We start from the raw sequence: 20,349 nt of genomic DNA on the forward strand, positions 1-20,349 counted from the left end.
TGCCCCAAGCATTTTGCCCCTCTAACAAAAGATTTGCTGTTGATTTAGTGGAGAATTAACTGTATACACAGCACATTGGAGATAATACAAGAAATAATGAAACCTGTCATAAAATACTTTCTGTATTTGCATTCATATTCTCTTATTTTTTTAATCCAAAATCTCTGGAAAACCCCTTTGAAGACCCTTGAAGTCTTAAGGGACCCAAATAATGCACACACATGTACCTGATGTGTCTCATCCCAGCCATTCTCGTCCCTGATGCCCAGTTTGGCGCGGTGGAAAAGCAGTGTTTCGCAGCAGGAGGTGTCCCCCCCTGTCAGCACAGTGTGATAGAGCGGTGTCAGCCCTCGCCGGTCCTTATAGTCCGGAGATGCACCCAGAGACAGCAGGACCTGCAGAAACACACAGTAGAGAAGGTACACCTCACGTACAGGCCATTCTCAAATACTGGCAGTAATGAAAACAATAAGGGAGTAAAATAAAATATGCAATTATTACTGTGCAGTAAAATAATGACGAGCTAACAACATAATAATAAAAAAGGCAGCAAGGAAAAATATCTTAAGGTGGTTTTCAACTTCAAGTCGAAGAATATTCATGGAATTTTAAATCAGGATAGGAACACATAGCCGGGGGTTCAGAGAGGTCATGCAACACCTCAGGCTAGAGAGTATTAAGTATTCAATCAGAGTCTGCAGTAAATCTTTTTGCCGTTTAGCAGCTGTTTCTTTCCTTTGTGGAAAACATGGACTCTGACAATGTAACACATGCATTATCTCCCCCTGAATACGTTTTCAACTCTACAGGTACCTGTCTTCTTGGCGATATGGGTGTTCTGGACAAATGCCTAAAATGTAAATGTACCACACACCTTTAAAGCAGGCAATCTAAAATGTAATGTATTTTTCTTCTCTTTAGTTGAATACAATAATAGATTGTTTTGTGCATTTTGTGTGTGGGTGGGTGTGGATCGCTGCGTGGGAGGGTCTGTTTATTCTTTCTCCTGCTTGTTTGCTTATACAGTAACACATATGAATCAGATGCAGGGCAAGTATCCATCTTGCAGATACATATCCTGGTTTATGTTTAATTTATCGCCTTGCATGGCATGACAATGAAAACTCATAACTTGTGATTAGACACAGCATTTCTATCAAAGGACAATAGCGTGTGTGAATGTTTACCAGCAGGGCTGTATGGCGGTGGCCTCGCACAGCTTTGTGTAACGGTGTGAGTCCATCTTTGGCGCGGAAGTCAATGTGAGCCCCTCCCTCCACCAGGACCCGGATAGCCTCACCTCCACCCGGCTCACACTGCACCGCCAGCGACAGAGCTGTCTCTGGCGGACACACACAGAGAGATTCAAATAGAGTTTTTAATGTTCAGAAGGATTGGTTTGAAAGTTTAATTATTTGGAGGGCACTGGCCAGATTGTTTGCTGCCAGGGAGGCTGCTTAAATACTCAGTGGGAAAACTGTTTCAACAATGAATTTCAACTGTTTCCAACTCTTCTTTCCTTGCTTTGAGGTTATGTTCTTAGACACCTGCAGCTTTCTCCTTGCAGGTTAGACAGAAAACAGACATATTAGACTCCACCAAAAATAATCAAAAAGTATTAATAAAAAAATAGTTTACCTCAAAACTGCTTTGTTAAAGATACCGTGTGGAGCTTTCTTGTATGTTTAGTTTCAGTGTTTCCAACAAAAATGCATTATGTGTCCTTGAGTTTTAACAAACATGTTAAATGCATTTCCTAACGTGCAAAAAAGAAAAATAGTCGCTAAAGTTTTTTTTTTTAAATCCTCAGATTTTGCAGCCTTAATTGAAAAATGGGATTTAGTCAAACAATTATTTGCAGCAAATTTTAATATTAAATTCTCAGCATGTGGGTGGCCTTGCGAAATTGTCTTGTGAGCCGGCCCCCAGCCGAGAAAAGATGTAAAGGGAATTCTCAGGTACAGTTTCTGACAGTCACAGTTCTGACAGAAGAGTTTAAAGAAGACTCACTCAATGCAAACATTGTTATTAAATCCACCCATCATAGGAGGGATTTAAGAATGAAATTGGTTACATTTCCTGGTTACTCAACTGCACACCCTGAGACAATTCAGCTAACTGTAAAGTTTCCCATAAATGTTCAAATTCACCTAAGCAAAAATGCAATGCAAAATAAAATCTTCTCTAGAGATTTACCTCTCTAGGTTGGTTTTCATCAGGTAGCAACATTAGCTTCCAAGTAAATACTAAAGTTTTTTTCCTGTTGATGCTAGCAGCATGGTAATTGTACATGGTACAAATAAAGCAAAGAAGAAACTCAATAATTTAAAATAAAAGCAATGCTGTGTCAAAACATGTTCAACCTCAGTCACTTAACATACTTGAATTTATTCAGCAAGAAGGTTCAATGGCACCTAGAAGAATAAAAGCATTCAAAGTGTTCCCGGTAAAAACAGGGTGCACAGCGCTGGCTGCCATGGCGACAAGAGAGTTTTTGGCAAAGAGGAAAATGACTAAGGGCTTTTATCCTTCTGTAGAGCTCAGGTACAAATAATCTGGGGTAGTGTTTTGACTGCACTTCCTCTGAAGTTACCATGTCAGGACGACTTAGGAAATGCCCATTAAACGGTTTCCTTGGCAGAGATGGAAGTGTGCCCCCACTGACAGGAGCCATGCTGAATATTGTAGAATCATTTTATAGCCTATTAAAGGCACCCAGAGTGAGCCTACTGCTGGGTGGGAAAGCATGAAGAAAGAGTTTCAGAGAGACAAGCAGGTCAAATGTTTTTGCAGGGTTTTGATCGTCTCTTTGCCATGCACAGTCCTAATACCTAGTAGGCTAAGACCTAATAGTTCATAGGCAAACTGTCAGAACACCTTGACACAACCTCACAGTTAAGAAAGAAGAGGAAACCATTTGAAACCATGAAGAAGCAATAGTTGACATTTTCTGTAAATTTTGATTGAACAGCTTTTTTTAACACATGGATTGAGTGAGTTTTAGCGCAAACCTAAGCTTTTTTAATTCAAGGTTATTGTAGCAAAATAATTAATTTAATGAAATTAATAAATTTAGCTATCCAAATTTAAAATGATCAAGTCACCTTTGGCTCCACCGATTTTTGTTTGTATCATTAGTACAGAAGCACAGAAACCAGGTCCAACATCAACCCTGATGTCCACAGTAGCAATAACCACCTCAAGTATAATTTTCAGGTGTGTATGTGTATGGAGGGATATGTGGTTTGTATTTTCCATGATATGTGAGTAGAGCATGTTAGTGAAGAGGCTTCATCAGGGTTCTCTGTTGCCCCCCGGTGTTCTGAAGTGGAAGTGTGTTTCCCACCCGCCTGTGTTTTGTTTTGTGACACTTTGCTCCCACAGCGCCTGGAGTGACACAGAGCAGCACACCCAAACTGTAAATGGGCCGTCTGCTGCACCCCCTAAGCACTAACAGGATCTGAGAAAAGACACCAAATTGTGAACAGCATTGGCCCAGATCCTCGACAAAGTGTTAGGCCAACATACTGCAGAGCTGAGAGCAGGAAACGGAGGGGGAGAGATGGGCAGAGCCACAGGTCACAAAGCTGTTGGCCACCAGCGTGCTAATTTAGCTGAGATGAGATGGTTAACCAATTGGGGATGTTGAATCTCAAATACATGTTTATATGTTTGACGGACACACAGAATAATTCAATAAATATAGAGAGACAGGTTAAGGAAGAGATTTGACGATATATGAGTGTGTAGCTGGATGTATGTACAGTATATATAGATGGATGGAGGAAATGAGCTGTAGCAAGGGAAATCAGTATCACTGTTAATTTCAACCTTATTTAGTCCTTTTTTTTTTTTTCATTCAAACCATTATTTAACCAGGATAAAAAAAACTCCTTGAGATTACAAATCTCTTTTACAAGAGACAAGAGTGTCCTGGCAAGTGACAGCCAGCGTGGTTTCAAATAAATACAACACAATAATAAAAACAATGTCATCATAAAGAAAAATCTGGGTCCTAAATCAATTTAAAAACAATGACAGACAGACTGCCTTTCTGCAAGATCCTTTAAAAAGCCTTTAAAAGAATAAAAAGAGACCAACTCCTTCAACTGTAGTTCATTCTGAAGCTGATTCCATGCAGATGGTGCTGCAAAATTAAAAGCATTTTTACCAAAGTCAGTGCGGGCTTTAGGGACTGACAATAAAAACAGATCCTGTGAACGCAAGTGATATGTCCCTGCAGACCTCGGGAGGATGTAAGCATTCAGATAAGGAGGAAGTAGTCCTAATACCGCTTTATAAATAAAAAGATGCCAGTGCATCCAACGCCTGATTGAGAGGGAGAACCACTTGACCCGAGAGTACAGCAAACAGTGATGAGTATGACATTTTAAGTTTGTGATGAATCTTAAGGCTCCGTGAAACACCATGTCCAAAGCATGAAGACACTGGGAGGTTGAATACATATTTGAAATGTCACCATAGTCCAAAACAGACAAGAAAGTTGCATTTACAAGTTGTTTTTTTGCTTCAAAGGATAAACAGGACTTGATTCTAAAGAAAAAACTTCAACTTCAGTTTTTTAACCAAACCTTGGACATGCAATGTAAAAGACAGTGATTGATCAAATAATAATGCCCAAGTATTTGTAATGTGACACTTCTTCGATTTCTGTACCTGAAAGTGTACAAATGGTTGGGACATTGTTTTTAGATGATTTTCCCTTAGTGAAAGTCATGACTTCAGTTTTTTTAGAGTTTAGAACCAATTTTAAAGTAGCCAAATTATATTGCAAGATGTTAAAAGCAGATTGTAAATTTGTGATTGCTTGACCTAAAGTGGACCCAGAACAGTAGAGAATAGTATCATCAGCATAGTAATGATAGTTTGTATTATTTATATTATTACAGAGGTTGTTTATATAAATGCAAAAAAGAAGCGGCTCAAGGATTGAGCCTTGAGGCACCCCTTTTGAAATATTTAGGGAGGCAGAAGTGAAACCATCTACTCACACACATTGTGTTCTCCCTGATAGATAACTGTTGAACCATCCCACTGCTTGTTCTGATAGTCCAATAGAGGTGAGTCTTTGAAGAAGTACTTTATGGTCTACTGTGTCAATGGTCCACTGTGTGGTCCTTGTTTTAAGCCATTTTATTCATCTCGTAAATGTGATGAATTTGATGTGTAAATATTTTTGTAAACTATGCTTTTAAATAACTGCAATATAAGTGTAGTCTGTAATTGTTATGCATCGATGATAGACAGAAGATGATTCTGTTGATGAACTGGATGGAGCTCAGGGAAATGCTAAATGACAGAGGGAGGTGACAAATCCTGAGGCCCTAAGGCACTCCTCACCACCGGTGTCAGCGTCCTGAAAGTTGGGATCGAGGCCTTTGTCTAAGAACTTGACCATCTTGTCCACAGCGCTGGTTTGGATATAATCCATGAATTTCTTCAGGCTAGCCTGCGTGTGGAGAGAAATGTGCTGCTGTATTATAGGGAAAAGATACTCCTTCTGCCTTTGAAATACTGTATGTGCAAGTGAAGGACAGTGCAGTGCAGTGCAGCACATTACAGCATAGTAGTACAGTTTGGTACATTAACAAGGAGAAAATATACACAGATTCACATGCACAAATATATGTATGTATACACTTACACTGACATGAATACTGTACAGTAGTGATTTTAAATTCACTCACTCTGTGCCAGTACATTTATATGACTGAATCCCTTCAGAGATCCAACTTCAGGACAAATGGATTTCATACCTTAGTGTGCAGTTTGGCCAGTTGCTTCTCATCCAGATTGGTCTGTTTGTATACCCTGGTCTTGTATCGAAACTAAACCCGAGAGAGAAGAAGGAGAATGAAGTATAGCTTTTGGCCTAGATACACAAAATGGGGCTTGCAGATTTATTGCACAGACAGAGCACTTTACCTGGTTTACTATACAACCCCCCTCAAGAAATGTGGGGAAAAATGGTCTTGCTTTACAGCAGTTTAAAGATGGTTTAGAGCCTCCACTGGGTCATAATATAGCATGAAAACAAGGTGACTGTACAGAGTGGATAAGAGATTAGCAGATAAACAGAGCAGGGAAGCTGAACAGTTCAGTGACATTCCTCTAAGAAGAATGTATGAAACTTCATTTATAAACCAGGGTTTTTATAACCTTAGATATCACAAGGAACATTCACAGTACAGTTAAAGTGCTGCTCTTTTTTACTTCAGTCATCTGGGATCTGGACGCAAAATACCAAAAGTTGTAGAGTAAATCTTTGGCACACAAACCAAAAACGACAATCCGATCTTAATGCTGTAATATACAAGACTCTTTGTTAGGATTCAATTGATTGATCCAACAGCACCTACAGAGTATGACTTTAAACAAACTTTTCTGAGAGCTTCTCGAAATGTATTGTAAACTTTCAAAGAGGGAGCCATCGCATCTAATTTATATTTTGACCATTGCATTATTGAATAACTGTAACATCTTGAGGATATGCAGGATACATCACTTCTCTATTGTGCAGTACTATGTCTTACAACTGTGTCAAAGGAAGACTGGAATCTTACCTCTAAATATGGTACCCCTTTCTCAAAGGACTGTGGGTACTCTTTGAGCAGCCTCTCTTCCTCCAGGAACTTGGCATCATGGCCGTCCGTGGCGGGCTGGAACAGACCGTAGTTCAAGACGTCCCGAAGAGATTCGGTCAGGGAGCAGAGCACCTGCTGCTTGGCCTTCCACACAGTGGCATCTGGGTTAAACCGCAAACATTTCTGCAGGAGAGACAGAAGGCGACATAGCTCAGCTTTAAGTTTATAGAGCAGTGATCATTGGTTAACTGGTATACTCTAAATGTCAAGGAATAAATATGACCATTTAAGAATCCGAAACAAACGTGTGGTTTACAAGAGATTACAGCAGGTAAAACAAGTTAAGAAATACAGTATAAAAGGCAGCAAAAGTGAAGTCAACGACAAGTAATAATAATAGTCGCATTAAAAGGAAGTCAGTGAAACTAAGTTTTAAGAACTGATTTTAAAGATGATAAAGCAGCCAGACTCACTTCATATGTATCAATCAAAACATCAGAGGCCATGTTAGAAACCTGATCACTTTTAGTTAATCTAAACTAAGAAATATTCGTTGCGAAAACCGAAACAGCCAAAAGGAACACGACACTATACATTTCATTTATCAGAGCAATATTTTTCTTATCTCCTTTTCCACAAATCCTCTATTGACCCCTTAGGTTTATCTTTTGACCCCTTGTAGAGGTCACCACTGTCCCAGAGACAATCCTGTGCCAGAAGCTCTAACTGACTGCAGCATGAGGAGCAGTTCCCCCTGTAAACCAGCAGAGGGAGACAGCCTCAGAGTAAAGTGGGTGATTCCCAGGCCTCAGCAGAGAGGATATGAATGGCAGTTTGGTGCAGCTTTAAGTGTCTCCGGTGGGGTCGTGAATGGCCAAATGCATAACGGCTTAGAGGCTCAGTCAGCAAAGTGGGACGTACCTCACTACACAGATGGCTGACAGAATTTTTGGCACTGCTTTCTCTCTCTCTCTCTCTCTCTCTCTCTCTCTCTCTCTCTCTCTCTCTCTCTCTCTCTCTCTCTCTCTCCATCTCCTTGGCCAGAGTGGAGTCGGGTTGTTCTCTGACCTTGAGGCATCAGCAGCAGGATGATTGGCCCATGCAGAGTACAGCCAGCTGCAGGATCCCTGCCTCTTAATGCATTATTGCATGGGCTCTTGTCTCCAGCCAATACGGCTTCTAACCCAGAACATTCGCTCAGTCATTGTAACTCGTCTTAATCTCTTACATACATACAGGTAGACACACATTTCTGTGTGTGTGTGTGTGTGTGTGTGTGTGTGTGTGTGTGTGTGTGTGTGTGTGTGTGTGTGTGTGTGTGTGAGATAAAACCCTGCATGGGGGTTTGTGCAGAGGAGTAACATCACATTTTCTCCCTCTATTTTATTCTGCGAACCATTCGTGCACAGCCAACCCGGTCGCCGCGGCAACCGATATTCATTAGTGGAGCAAGCTGCTTGTTGCCATAGAGACATCCCTGTGTTCCCTAGGAGATGGGGTACTGGGAGGCTGTGCGTGTGTGTGTGTGTGTGTGTGTGTGTGTGTGTGTGTGTGTGTGTGTGTGTGTGTGTGTGTGTGTGTGTGTGTGTGTGTGTGTGTGTGTGTGTGTGGGTTACAGCAGCAAGGCGAAAGCGAGTGGAGTAAAAAGGAAGACTTGATTACACTTTGAGTATGAGAGAGAAAGAGTATGAAAGGGTGTGTCTGGGTGTATTAGATTAGGTTTCACACACACTCACACATTCACAGATGCACACACAAGCATACTTTATACACGGCACTTACAGTTCCAATGAACAATAAAGGATGCAGGCAAACACTGTAAAATGAATCACAATCACAGCAGGGGAAAATGAAGGTTAAGAATTCAGTTATCATGCTGGAGGAAAATTCCCACAGTCAACCTGAACAATTATAAAATAATAAAGATGAATATGTGTGTAATAACTTTGCTTTTGGCCTAAGAAGCTTCAGATAGATGGAGATTTTACTGAGGTACCCATGCTGCTTATTGATCTGTATACCTCCAGGAATAAGATTGATCCTACAGCTTCTAACCGGCCAGGGTTAGGGCTTACCACAGATTCCTCATCCTCATCATAAGGCCTTCAAAATGCAACTTTGTAATTTAAACAGTTTTCCCACTTATTCACCCTATATTACAGACATGTTTGTACTGTTTGTAATGCAACAGTATAGTCTGTTAACTGTGCTTTATAAAAAAAACATGGCTATATAGTCACAGACAGCCTTGCAACTTAAACCTCCAATTGCGTACTTGCAGTTGAGTGTGGCTCCCTCTCGTGGTCAGACATCTTTGTATGACTAAAGGGATACTGAGCACCACTGAGATGTTGGTTTGTCTCTGTACAATGACAAAATTGTTTCAGTGTCAAAATATAAAAAATATAAATGCCAAGATGTTTGTTTCACTTCAAATTCATGCTTGTCCATGCTGGTATTCTGGCTAATCAGTGCTCATAAAGCACTTTATGGCTGGGACTTCCACGCAGCCTCACCAGCGCAGCACTGTATGGGACCAGTAACATACTGCAGCTACCATTCAGTGGACTTTATGGTAACTCGCACAAGAGAAGTCCTATAGTACAGGGATTTAAGGGACTGAAAGGTGTGAACTGGAAGGAAATGGAGGGCAGCAAACGCAGTGAAGGTGAGTCACACCAAAGGCAAAAGGCACTGGTGGGCATCAAGGAAGTGAAACACCTTCCGGCCTACTTTGCTCTAGAAGAGGCTCTCTAGAACATCTCCTCAGTAGCTGCCAAAGGCCCTTGCAGATGGCCGCTATCGTTGGCGCCCCGATCAGATGATAAAAGCAGTTGCTGAGAGTGTAGCCGCAGCCATCAGCACCAGCAAACACCACCACACTCCAAAAAAGGCAATCTCCTTTGTCAAAGCTGGAGAGAAAACCCGGCCAAGACCAAGCACTCCATCAGCAGGTCTCCTCTACACAGCCTCTGACTGGCAGCTGCAAGCTGACCTGGGAAAGCAGCTGAAGTTGAACAACATCACTCCGTCCAGATATGATCATCACCTCCGAGGCTTCAAAACAACTGATCATACTCACAGTGCCCTGGGAAGAATGTATAGACAAAGCCAACGAGCGGAAACGCGCAAAATACCAAGAGCTGGTGGAGAAGTGTAAAGACAGTGGCTGGAAGACTTTCTATAAGCCTATAGAAGTCGGCTGTAGAGGCTTTGTAGGGCGCTCACTGTGCAAAGTCCTGAGCCGGTTGGGCTTTACAGGAGTGGCCAAGAAAAGGGCCATTAAGTCTGCAAGTGATGCCTCAGAGAAAGCTACAAGGTGGCTTTGGTTGAAAAGGGCTGATCCGTGGGTTGCTGCTAGGACGCAAGTCAGGGCCTGATCAACCCTGGCTGGGTCGCATGGGAGAGGGTGTCTGATGTTGTGAGATTCAAAACACCTTATGACCCCATGTCACATCACTGATGCGTCCCAGTGCCTATGTTTTTTGCATATTAAGTATCAAAAGAAGTGATTGTTGTGCCGAGAGATGAGTGATATTTTATTGTATATGACATTTTTTGATTTTTTCACATTTCTCTAATCTTTACTTTTTATGTAAAATATTGTATTATATGATCTCAAACAGCCTCAAACAGTTATATATTTATATAAAACTAAGAGGTTTAGAGGAAAGTTGGAAGTAGTGGAAAGGTGCCCAGGCCATTTAAGGCAGTAATGACTGAGGGCACAAAACTCCTCCCAAAGCAAGTTTTTTTTTTTTTTTTTTTTGCACAGTAGTTGTCTGTATCTGCAGCCAGAGGGGCGGAGGGTGAAACATGGGTTGAGGGAGTTGTAGGGGTTGTGTGCTATGGTCAGTGGTCTGCGAGTGGTGGCAGTGTCAATGAGCTTGTGGGGAGGCCAATTATTTGATATTTTTTTATTTTATTTTATTTGATCTATAATAATACGACAATCACAGCCATGGGACATTTTTCAACATAAAAAGTACTTTTATTTTTAATAGCCTACACTAAGTACATTTAGCTTACTTAAGTATTGTAGTATTAAGTATTTTTACTGCGTTGTATTGCTACTTTTTACTAAAGTATAGGATCTAAATATTCCTTTCACCACTGGACATGGGTGAAACATACTTTCATACATACTTTATATGATTTTCAGTTTTACAATAAAATCTTAACGCAGCTATAAGCCCTTCTGTTTCTCTTGTGGTTTTATCTTCATGCAGACCAAAAATTCTGTCTTGTCTCTCAAAGCTGTGATCACACTTTCCCACTCACATTCACCCACTCACTCTGTCCATGCTGCTCTTTATCTTCCCCTGCCTATCTCTATCTTATTCTACCTGCTTGTTCCCTCTCTCTTCATCTTTCTTTAACAGCTCTGTGATTTATCTATGCAGAAATAAGAGTCACTCCTCTCTCTCTCTTTCTCTCTCTCTCTCTCTCTCTCTCTCTCTCTCTCTCTCTCTCTCTCTCTCTCTCTCTCTCACCTATCTCTGTGTCTAGCTCTCTCTATCTCTGTCCCTCTGGCCTTTTCCTGCAGGCCAGATGCAGGGGGACTAGAAGCCTTTAATGAGATCTATGGGGAAATAACCCCCTACTAAATGCACATACACACACATACACACACATACATACACGCCAGCCAGCCATGTCACCATTTAAGTCAACTTCCTCTCCATATCTCACTCTTTTTTCTCTCTCAACCACTCCATCCACCCCCTTCCTCTCTACAGCAGTTCAAGAGAGTGAATTAATTTCTTTAAAGCATTCCTGTCATCCCTGCTTTGCCTTGTTCTCTCTCTATTGTCTTTGTCTCACTCACCCATGCTGAACTCGCTCCTCTCCTCCTCCCATACTTCCCTCTCTTCCCTGTCTATTATTTCAGTCCCTCTGTTCACCTTTGGGGCTCATCCTATCATTAACATACAACATCTCCAGAACTGTACAGGGGCATGGTGGACACTGATTGTCCCTTGTAGTTTGAGAAGTTCACACATCTTAAGTAGGCACTGAAATATATGTGTGTGTGTGTGTGTGTGTGTGTGTGTGTGTGTGTGTGTGTGTGTGTGTGTGTGTGTGTGTGTGTGTGTGTGTGTGTGTGTGTGTGTGTGTGTGTGTGTGTGTGTGTGTGTGTGTGTGTGTGTGTTTCAATTTAGAAGGGTTTGTGAGGCCAATCCTGCCTGAGGGGCGGCAGCTTATACTTCAGAGTTTGCACGACTTAAGTCAAACTGTGGAGAAAAACTCATTTGTTTCACGCTGTTTAATGTGCTTGGTAGGCAAACGCCAACTAGACTGCATGTGCGTGAGTTTGACAATCTAATAAACCTTCAAACAAAACTGCCTCGACCTCCTGCTGCAGCAGGATCATATCAACAACTTGTGAAACACATATCTGACTATCGCTGTGCACAAAAATGAGTTAATGGACCAGTGCCTTTTTCATCAGCCACCAATGGAAGTGTCCACAAGCAAAGCTAAATCCCCTCATCAATGTCATTAGTTGTCAATGAGTTGGTTGTACTTGTAACTAGGCTACATTTGGTTGAAAAGTGTTTTAGAAGCATTTTAATGAAAATATGATGCGATAATAAAATGTGAAGCAGGAAACAACACTTTGAAATAACGTCATGAAAATGTTGTGACTTAGTGTTGTTTTCGTCAACGAAAAGTATGACTAAATATCATGGTCAACGAACCTTTATCACGTGACGAAAACGAGATGAGATGCAACGTAAATGCTGGTCACGTGACGATGACTATAATTAAATGTATAATGCAATATTGTTGACGAATAAAAACGAGACTAAATGTGGTTTACAAAATAAAAACTATGCTAAAATGTCTCTTTTTCGTTGACAAAAACGAGACGAAACGAAATGTTATAACGTTATTTTGTCTCGTTTAGTCGCGTTATTATTGTTATTTTGCAGTATTTCTGTCCCCTGTGTCTTCAGGGGCTGCATCAGGTCGCACTTGGGTCGCACTGCGCAGACGCAGGCGACGTTAGTTCCTCAAGCCCTGTCGCGGCATTATTTAATTTAGAAGATGCAGCGGTGAGTTAGAGAGTGAGACGAGCGTAAACGACAACAAACTAAATTAAGTCTGACACAGAGAAAGCTGGGACTGTGGCCGGCCAACCGGAGTTCGTCTTTGGGAGAAAAAGAATAAACGGAATTTTGAAAAACTTTCATTACATAGAAGTGGAAAAGAAAACGGAATGTGTTGTAGAAAAAGATGGGGAGAAATGCGGCCACAAAATCACAGGAAAAAACACCACGAACCTTAAGAGACATCTCAAACCATTCCATAATGAAATTGAGGTAAGTCAAGACATTAACGTAATGTTACTTTCGATTTTAGAAAGCTAATGCCAACTCATAAGGCTGTGGTTAATATGTCTCATTTTAACGTTAGCTTTAGACGTTAGCCACTGGAGCTGAAAATGACTGAGATATATGTGTGTTTGTTTGTTTGTTTGTTTGTTTGTTTGTTTGTTTGTTTGTTTGTTTGTTTGTTTGTTTGTTTGTTTGAGAGAGTGTGGGTTCTTGGCCAACATTTTGTTTTTTTCTATACTACTAGGTACTTATACTATATTGACTGGATTACATAGAATTGCATTACTAAAAAGAGACTAAAATACAATTTTTTTTAGACTAAAATGTCATCAGTTTTCATCAACTAAAACTAGACTAAAATAGTCATGGATAATTCTGACTAAAATAAGACTAAAATGCTCAGACTTTTAGTCGACTGAAACTTGACTAGACTAAAAAGAGTATGAACGTGACTAAAACTAATAAAAACTAAAATGGCAGCTTGACACAAAGATTAGACTAAAACTAAAATTAAAACAGGCCGCCAAAAACAACACTAGACTTAGAGTTTAAAGGTGCTGACACACAGCAAAAGAACTAGTGGTGAATCAAGGCCGACAGTAGTGCCGCCTCACGTCTCCTCATGTTGCCTGTCTTTGCCAAAAAGTTGCACTTGAACACACTGCAATGACTACAGTCAGTGACCAACTAGCACATACATCCTGCACCTGCATGAGAGGAAATAACTCTTTATAGCAGCAGGCGGCGGTAATCTATTCGTCATACAAATATGGAAACCGATATACAAACCGTTGCTATGATACAACAGAACAGCATTTGCCCACCTGAATCATGAATGTATTAAAGTGCTCATATTATGCTCATTTTCAGGTTCATAATTGTATTTAGAGGTTATATCAGAACATGGTTTAATTTTCAAAAAACATATTTTTGTTGTACTGCACATTGCTGCAGCTCCTCCTTTCACCCTGTGTTGAGCTCTCTGTTTTAGCTACAGAGTGAGGCATCACACTTCTATTCCATCTTTAATGGGAGTCGCACATGCGCAGTAGCTAGGTAAGGACTACTAAATATATATAACACAACAAAGGAAAAGGAAAAGCCAAAAAGCATAATATGAGCACTTTAAGAGAACTGAATCAGCCAGCAGCAGTGCACAGTCTACCTCCATCTGCTTCACTTCTCGGCGGGACGACAGCAGATGTCGGGTGATGGCTAGCTATCTTGTCCATCTCCCTGGCTGTCACCCATTCTCTCGGCAAAGAAGTCTTCCTGTGGTGGGGAAGCGGAGGGACCGAGCAGCTCGCTGCGGATGCCTGGCTAGTTAGCTAGCTTGCTAATTCCACCCAGCTTTCATGCTAACGTAACACTACTTACAGAAAATGAGCTGAACAAATTTGTCACTCATCTGGCGATAGCAATGTGCTCTCCTACGCTTTGACAAGAGTGTGTGAATGAAACATTAAGTTGTTAAATTTTACTAATCTAGTGGTCGGCTGGCTGGCTCATCGGCATCCCTGCCACCGACACAACATGTTGAATCAGCCGAAAAAAGGTCGAGGGGGGTCAACGAGTGGCGACGGGCTGGAAGCACAGCAAAAACTAGGGCGACATGCTCTATTGTTGGCCAATGATCTCTCTGGGGTGTCAGGGCCTTTACGAGTGAGAACGGGTTGTTCTGGGCTACTGTAAACATAGTGGGCTCCATGGAAGAGGACTCACTCCCTATTTAGATATGAAGGGCTCATTCTATAAACTAATGAAAACATGGTTATGAATATTATATACCATTTCTGCCAATAGTTCCCACTTAATCCTACACACTGCTCCTTTAAGTATAAATGCAGCCTGATGTGCAGCAGTCACTGGAACCATAACATAAATTGCCATATCAAAGTCAATTGGCGAAGGTAAATCTATAATTTAACTGCATCAAATTGGATCATTTCAAGGCAACACTGATTGGTGAACCTCTGACATAGACTATATAGATTTATATTTTGCAAAAAAAAGTAAATATGACACTAATTGACAGTGTTTGTGTGTGTTTATGTGTAGTCTGCATTATTGCATGTGAGTGCTCTTACGTCACTCCTCCCTCAATTCATAACATTTGCGTTTGCGCGCTACACTGCTACAAGGGAGTGCCCTTGTCTCATTACAACAAAACTAACGAGCAATTAGAGTTTATTGAGGGTGAATTAGCTGACATGTATAACAGACCTGATGTACTGGGAGTGCAAAGTGATATTACTCAACACCAGTGAGAGAAGGAGAAGGAGGACAGGAGATGAACCAGTGGGGAAAAGAGGCCTTATATTCCTAATGTGCAGGATGTGAAAAAAGCGAAAAAATGGCCTGAAGAGGTTGAGTCAGGACAGGAAGAGAGTGAGTGAGTGAGTGAGTAAGACAGTAAATGTCAGAGTGATGGTGGGTTATATCTTTCATGGTTTCATGAACTGAGTGAGTACATCTTGGCAGGAAGTCTATAGGGTCATGTTTTAGTACTTTCATATGTTAATGTTTATATGTTTGAGTGAGTGAGTTCATGTAGCTACTCAACTCACACATGTGGAGCAAAGAAGAAAAATATAAGAGATTAAAAAAGATCAGAAGAAAAATATATTTAAAATACTGTACAGTTAGAATTACAAATTGGATCATTATTGCCACTTCTTTGTGAAAAAATATATATTTCTCCGTCAGTGTCATCTACATCTGCCATCCAGTATACTTGCAATCTTGAGAGTCCACAAATAGAGACATTGTAACAAACAAAGTGTATACTTGAGAACATTTAAAGATTCTGACATTTTATAAAACCTTTTAGTTTTGAGTCAAAAACCTGAGAATTGAATTAAAAAGAATTATTTCATTTCCACCCCCTTGCTACTCACAAAGATCAAAATATTTGCATAACCATCTTTCCTGTTAAAAGACTCAAGAGAGAAAGGTGAATTTGTCCTCCCACGAGGACTATCTTCTTCAATAATGTGGTATTTGTATTTTATTTCATAATGATCTGAAACAGTAGACCAAGGGGGCCTTGATTTTGTTTGTGTTACTCTTCCTGACAAAGTAAATAAGCAAATTTGACAAATCTTACACATTTATTTTAAGGGATGAATACTGTACTACTGTAAATGTCTACAAGATACACATATTCCAATTAATATTTGGCACAGCACTTATTATAAGACACTTATTTTAAACAGGAAATATTTACAATTTCGAAGGGGTGTCAAATCTAAAGATACATAAAATACTGTTTAAAAAGTAAATATCAGTCAGCAAACCCTTACTCGCTATTTGTCTGTACTATACTACAATCTCATTCCACCTTTATTTATTTCTGTCTGCTTAACTTTATCCATCTGGATCCAGTTCTATCTAACTTTGTCTTCATCGATCTACTCTTATGTATTTTACCTGCCTTTCTCAGCTACCTTCTTTCTACATTAATCTGTCCCTCTCCACTTACCTTTATCTCTATGCTCTTATTTGTAGTTTGATCTACTCTGTCTCCACCTCCTTCCCCCTCTACGTCCAAACACCCACGTCTTTGTTGCACATTCTACCTCTATCTATCTCTATGTGTCTTCATGTGACTGTCATGCAATTTCTGAGGTTTTGACCCTGAGCTTGAGTGAGCATTCTCTTCCCAAGCGATCCCATTTATTCATTTTTTTTTTTTTACAATCAAACTTTGATGGCTATTTGTTAGAATAAATAGGGAGTGGTGAACTATTTATGGTTGGCTTTAAAAACACTGACTCAAACACACACACACACTGCTGAAAACACCCATGCACAGATCAATAATAAATCACACAGCAGCAAGAGGGAGGAAGAAGCGTTGAGCGATGCATTTATAGTGCACTGGGATGGTAAATATAAAATATGAACACGCAAACAAACTGGCACTCAAAAATACATTTATTTAATTTCCGGTTTCTTGCTGATGATTTATAAAGCAGACACATCACAGAAGCCTCGGATGCTTATAGGAGAAAGAGAAAAGAGGACAGACCGCTAATGTCTGAGGAAAACCAACGGCCTTCTGTTTGTCGAACACAAAGGCAGCCTGGTTCAGCTTTAATCTGGCAATGAGCAAAGATGCACACTCTCTTCTCTATTTTTTCCTTTTCCTCTTCTTAGTCTGTTTTTTTTCTTTTCTTCTGCACAAAAAAACACACTTGGATGCAGCCTCAGTCCCTTGCATCCCCTGCGCTTCATAATTCAATTATCAGTATAATTAAGTTACTATTGATGATTCACTCATCAGAAAAACACAGAGGGAAAAAAGACTGGGTGTCTGGTGTCTAGCAGCTGCCTAATTTTTCAAGAGTGGGAGAATGGCGCACTGTACATGGTGGCAGCTGCATCTCCAGCCAGTGTAGCCAATTTAGACACACTTCTGATGGAAGCTTTCGCACTGATTTAATGTAAGTCTGCATCTGGGAAATTGAGAGCGTTGGCGGATCATGATTCTGGATAGCCCTCTTAAAACCAGTCACACCAAAAAGGGCTTTTCACAGCATGCTTCATAGCACCTTTTAGAAGCTTTTTGGCAACATTAAACCAGAGGCCCCCTCTTATAGCCTCCTTTATTCACTTCAACTACCCTCTCTTTGACTCTCTCTGAATCTTTTCTGGCTTGTAGGGTTTTTAAAATCAAATTTTTGCCCACATATTCTCATCGGGATTGTGCTTGTATGCGCGTTGGCTCTGTCTCTCTCTCTTTCTCTCTAAAGCTGGGTCACCTTGAAAGCCTCTTTCACCCTCTCAGATCAGTCACTTTGCTGACGCTTCGCTCAGTTTTCTGCCGGTGATGCAGTGTGAGAGAGAGAGAGAGAGAGAGAGAGAGAGAGAGAGGGAAAGAAAGTGAATCTAATCAATGTAATACACCCAGTCTTTGGATTTGTTTTTGAATTAAGTTTCTGGAGCACTGCACATTGCAGGTTTTGATTGACCTGACCACACATACTGTCATACACTCATGGTCAGATTATGAAATGATGTGCCACAGGGTATAGACACAGAACATAGCTCCATCCTACCGAACAACACTCCTCCAAGTCCCAGAGTCCATACTGCACGATGTCAGTATGGAGGCATAAACACCCACTCCTTTTCAAAGTGTCAGAAAGGCTCCATTGTTGTGACATCTCTAAAGTGAAAGTGAAAGCTATTCCTTCAATTTGTCAGGCAGACTTTTGAGCAAGGTTCAAAAGAATCTATCCATTCATCCATTTCTCATACCCACCCATCCTGTGCAGGGTCACAAAAATGACAGAGGTCCCTGAGCACTTCAGGCATGTTTTAACATAATACATGTGAAAGGAAATTTAAGGATGTTTTACACTTTGGTTTTTGTACAGTATAAATACGAAAGATAAGATACAATGTGTGAATTTAGAGGTGCTTGTAGGCGGATTTTGTTACCTTTGGACAGAGCCTGTTTCCCCCTGTTTGCACTCTTTGTGCTAAACTAAGCTAAGCTAACTGGGTGCTGGCTCTGGCCTTATTATCTTCTCATCTTACTCTCAGCCAGAAAGTGAAAAATTGTATTCACCAAAATGTCAAACTATTTCTTTAAAGACAACGCTAACTGATGCAAGCTATACTGCGTATGGTGTATTTTAGAATAAACAGCAAAAACTAGACAGATCTTGACAAGTATACAGACATGTATGCACTTATATGAAATACAAATGGCTTTCATTAGTAGTGAAATTGATAGTAAAAACAGATTTTACTGATCATGAATGTGTTTAAAAAAAACTGAGGTGGGATTGAGGCCCTTTGTGTTTGTGAATTTATCAGGGATTGTTGCCATGATGTTGGCAGATTTTGTGGGTGTGTGGAGCGACAGCACTGACCGTTTGCTTTATGTCTGGGATACCGATGCGAAACACCATCATGGCAATGTGGGTGTCCTCAGATGGCACAGTGCCTGTGCTGCGCTCCTTCAGCCTCCGCTGCTGCTGCGGCTGCTGTATGTGATTGGCTGGCTGTTGGTTCGTGGGTCCAGGATTGGACGAATAGGGGTTTGTGGTATGTCCAGGGTTCCCTGGACGGACCTGTCTGTCCCCAGTGGGTCTTCCGGCCAGTTTACCTGACTGCCTGTGTCCCTCACCCCTGCCCCCCCGCGACAAGCCTCCTCGCCTGACCTCCTCCGCCATCTCCTCCTCATCGTCTTCCTCTTCCCCCTCCAGCTCGCCATTCTCTTCCTCCTCCTCCTGGTCCTCATCACGCTCCTCTTCTTCCATTTCTTCCTCTTCCTCTTCTTCCTCGTCCTCTGCCCCTGGATAGAGATGTCGATTGTTTCCCAGCATCCTTTGTTGCTCCTCGTCGCTGGACAGGGGGCTGAATGGCATCGTCATGGCGACAGAGAGGGCGGCACAAGTGGCAACACCATCATTCCCAGAGAGACACTGCGATGTGGAGAGGAAAAAGAAGACTTGATCAAAACTGAGACAAAGAAAAACTACAGAAGAAGTTTGTAAGGAGTAAGTTTATTCTCTGACCAGACCTCCATACCACCTCACTAAAACACACTGGTCTCTATGGAAACAGACTGCTGCACTTAGAGACAGCAGTATTTCTAACACTCACTGCATGATGACATAATATTCACACCATATGTAAAAGAACCCATGTGTGCTGTTTCTTTCCAGCTTCCAGACTCTCACCAGACATTCAGACATCCTGCATGTGCTGTTAAACTCAAGATTTGCAGAATAGTGTGTAAGTTAGCACTGTGTACAACTGTGAAGAGTAGTATTATTGAGGGCCCACATCATAACCTTGAAAATAAAACCTTTGAAGAAGTAATTCCTCTGTAGATATAAAATTCACTAGACTAACAGCTGTTGATATTTTTGTCATTGTATCAGAGAGACCCAATGATCATGATATCAACTGGTCTCTCTGTCCATCTTTCTATTTGTATGTCCACAATTTATGGCAATTACTATCATGGGTTGTCATGAAATTTGGTAAGTACCCAAAGGATAAATTGTTGTGTTTTGGTAACATCATGACCTATAGCTTAGCACAAGGATTTCCATGACTTTCATTGAGCACATCTGGAAATTTTGGATACTTCGAAAGCTCTCTTCAGCCAAATACTTCAACTTTGCAACATAATGTCATTATAAAATAAGCAGGTTTCTCCTTGGAGGATAAACCTTTTGATTTGAATGATGCCATAACTTTTCTTCTAGCACTTCCATCAGGACAAACCTACCCTCACCACTGGTAAAGCTCTAAAAATAGAAAATCCAACAGTGGTTTGTCCAGCATATTGTATTGTATATTATGTATTGTTGGTTGTAATCAACAAGGATCTCAGACTTTAAATATTGTTACAATAAAGCTGCTGAGTACAATCAACATCC

The 20,349-nt window shown here is 40.9% G+C and overlaps 1 protein-coding gene across 1 annotated transcript in view; it reads right to left on the reverse strand.

The window, feature by feature from the left end:
- Window positions 1-19,131, reverse strand: part of shank1 (SH3 and multiple ankyrin repeat domains 1) — a 68,209-nt gene extending 49,078 nt beyond the window's left edge. The window contains exons 1-6 of the mRNA XM_078270130.1: window positions 18,829-19,131; window positions 6,585-6,788; window positions 5,778-5,849; window positions 5,362-5,470; window positions 1,188-1,342; window positions 228-395 (exon numbers count right to left, since the gene is read on the reverse strand). Of these exons, the coding sequence (XP_078126256.1) occupies window positions 228-395; window positions 1,188-1,342; window positions 5,362-5,470; window positions 5,778-5,849; window positions 6,585-6,788; window positions 18,829-19,131 (1,011 nt within the window). The remainder of the gene's footprint in view (window positions 1-227; window positions 396-1,187; window positions 1,343-5,361; window positions 5,471-5,777; window positions 5,850-6,584; window positions 6,789-18,828) is intronic.
- Between the last annotated feature and the right edge of the window lie 1,218 nt (window positions 19,132-20,349).

The sequence above is a fragment of the Sander vitreus genome, chromosome 15, assembly GCF_031162955.1.
Source record: "Sander vitreus isolate 19-12246 chromosome 15, sanVit1, whole genome shotgun sequence".
NCBI classification, from domain to species: domain Eukaryota; kingdom Metazoa; phylum Chordata; class Actinopteri; order Perciformes; family Percidae; genus Sander; species Sander vitreus.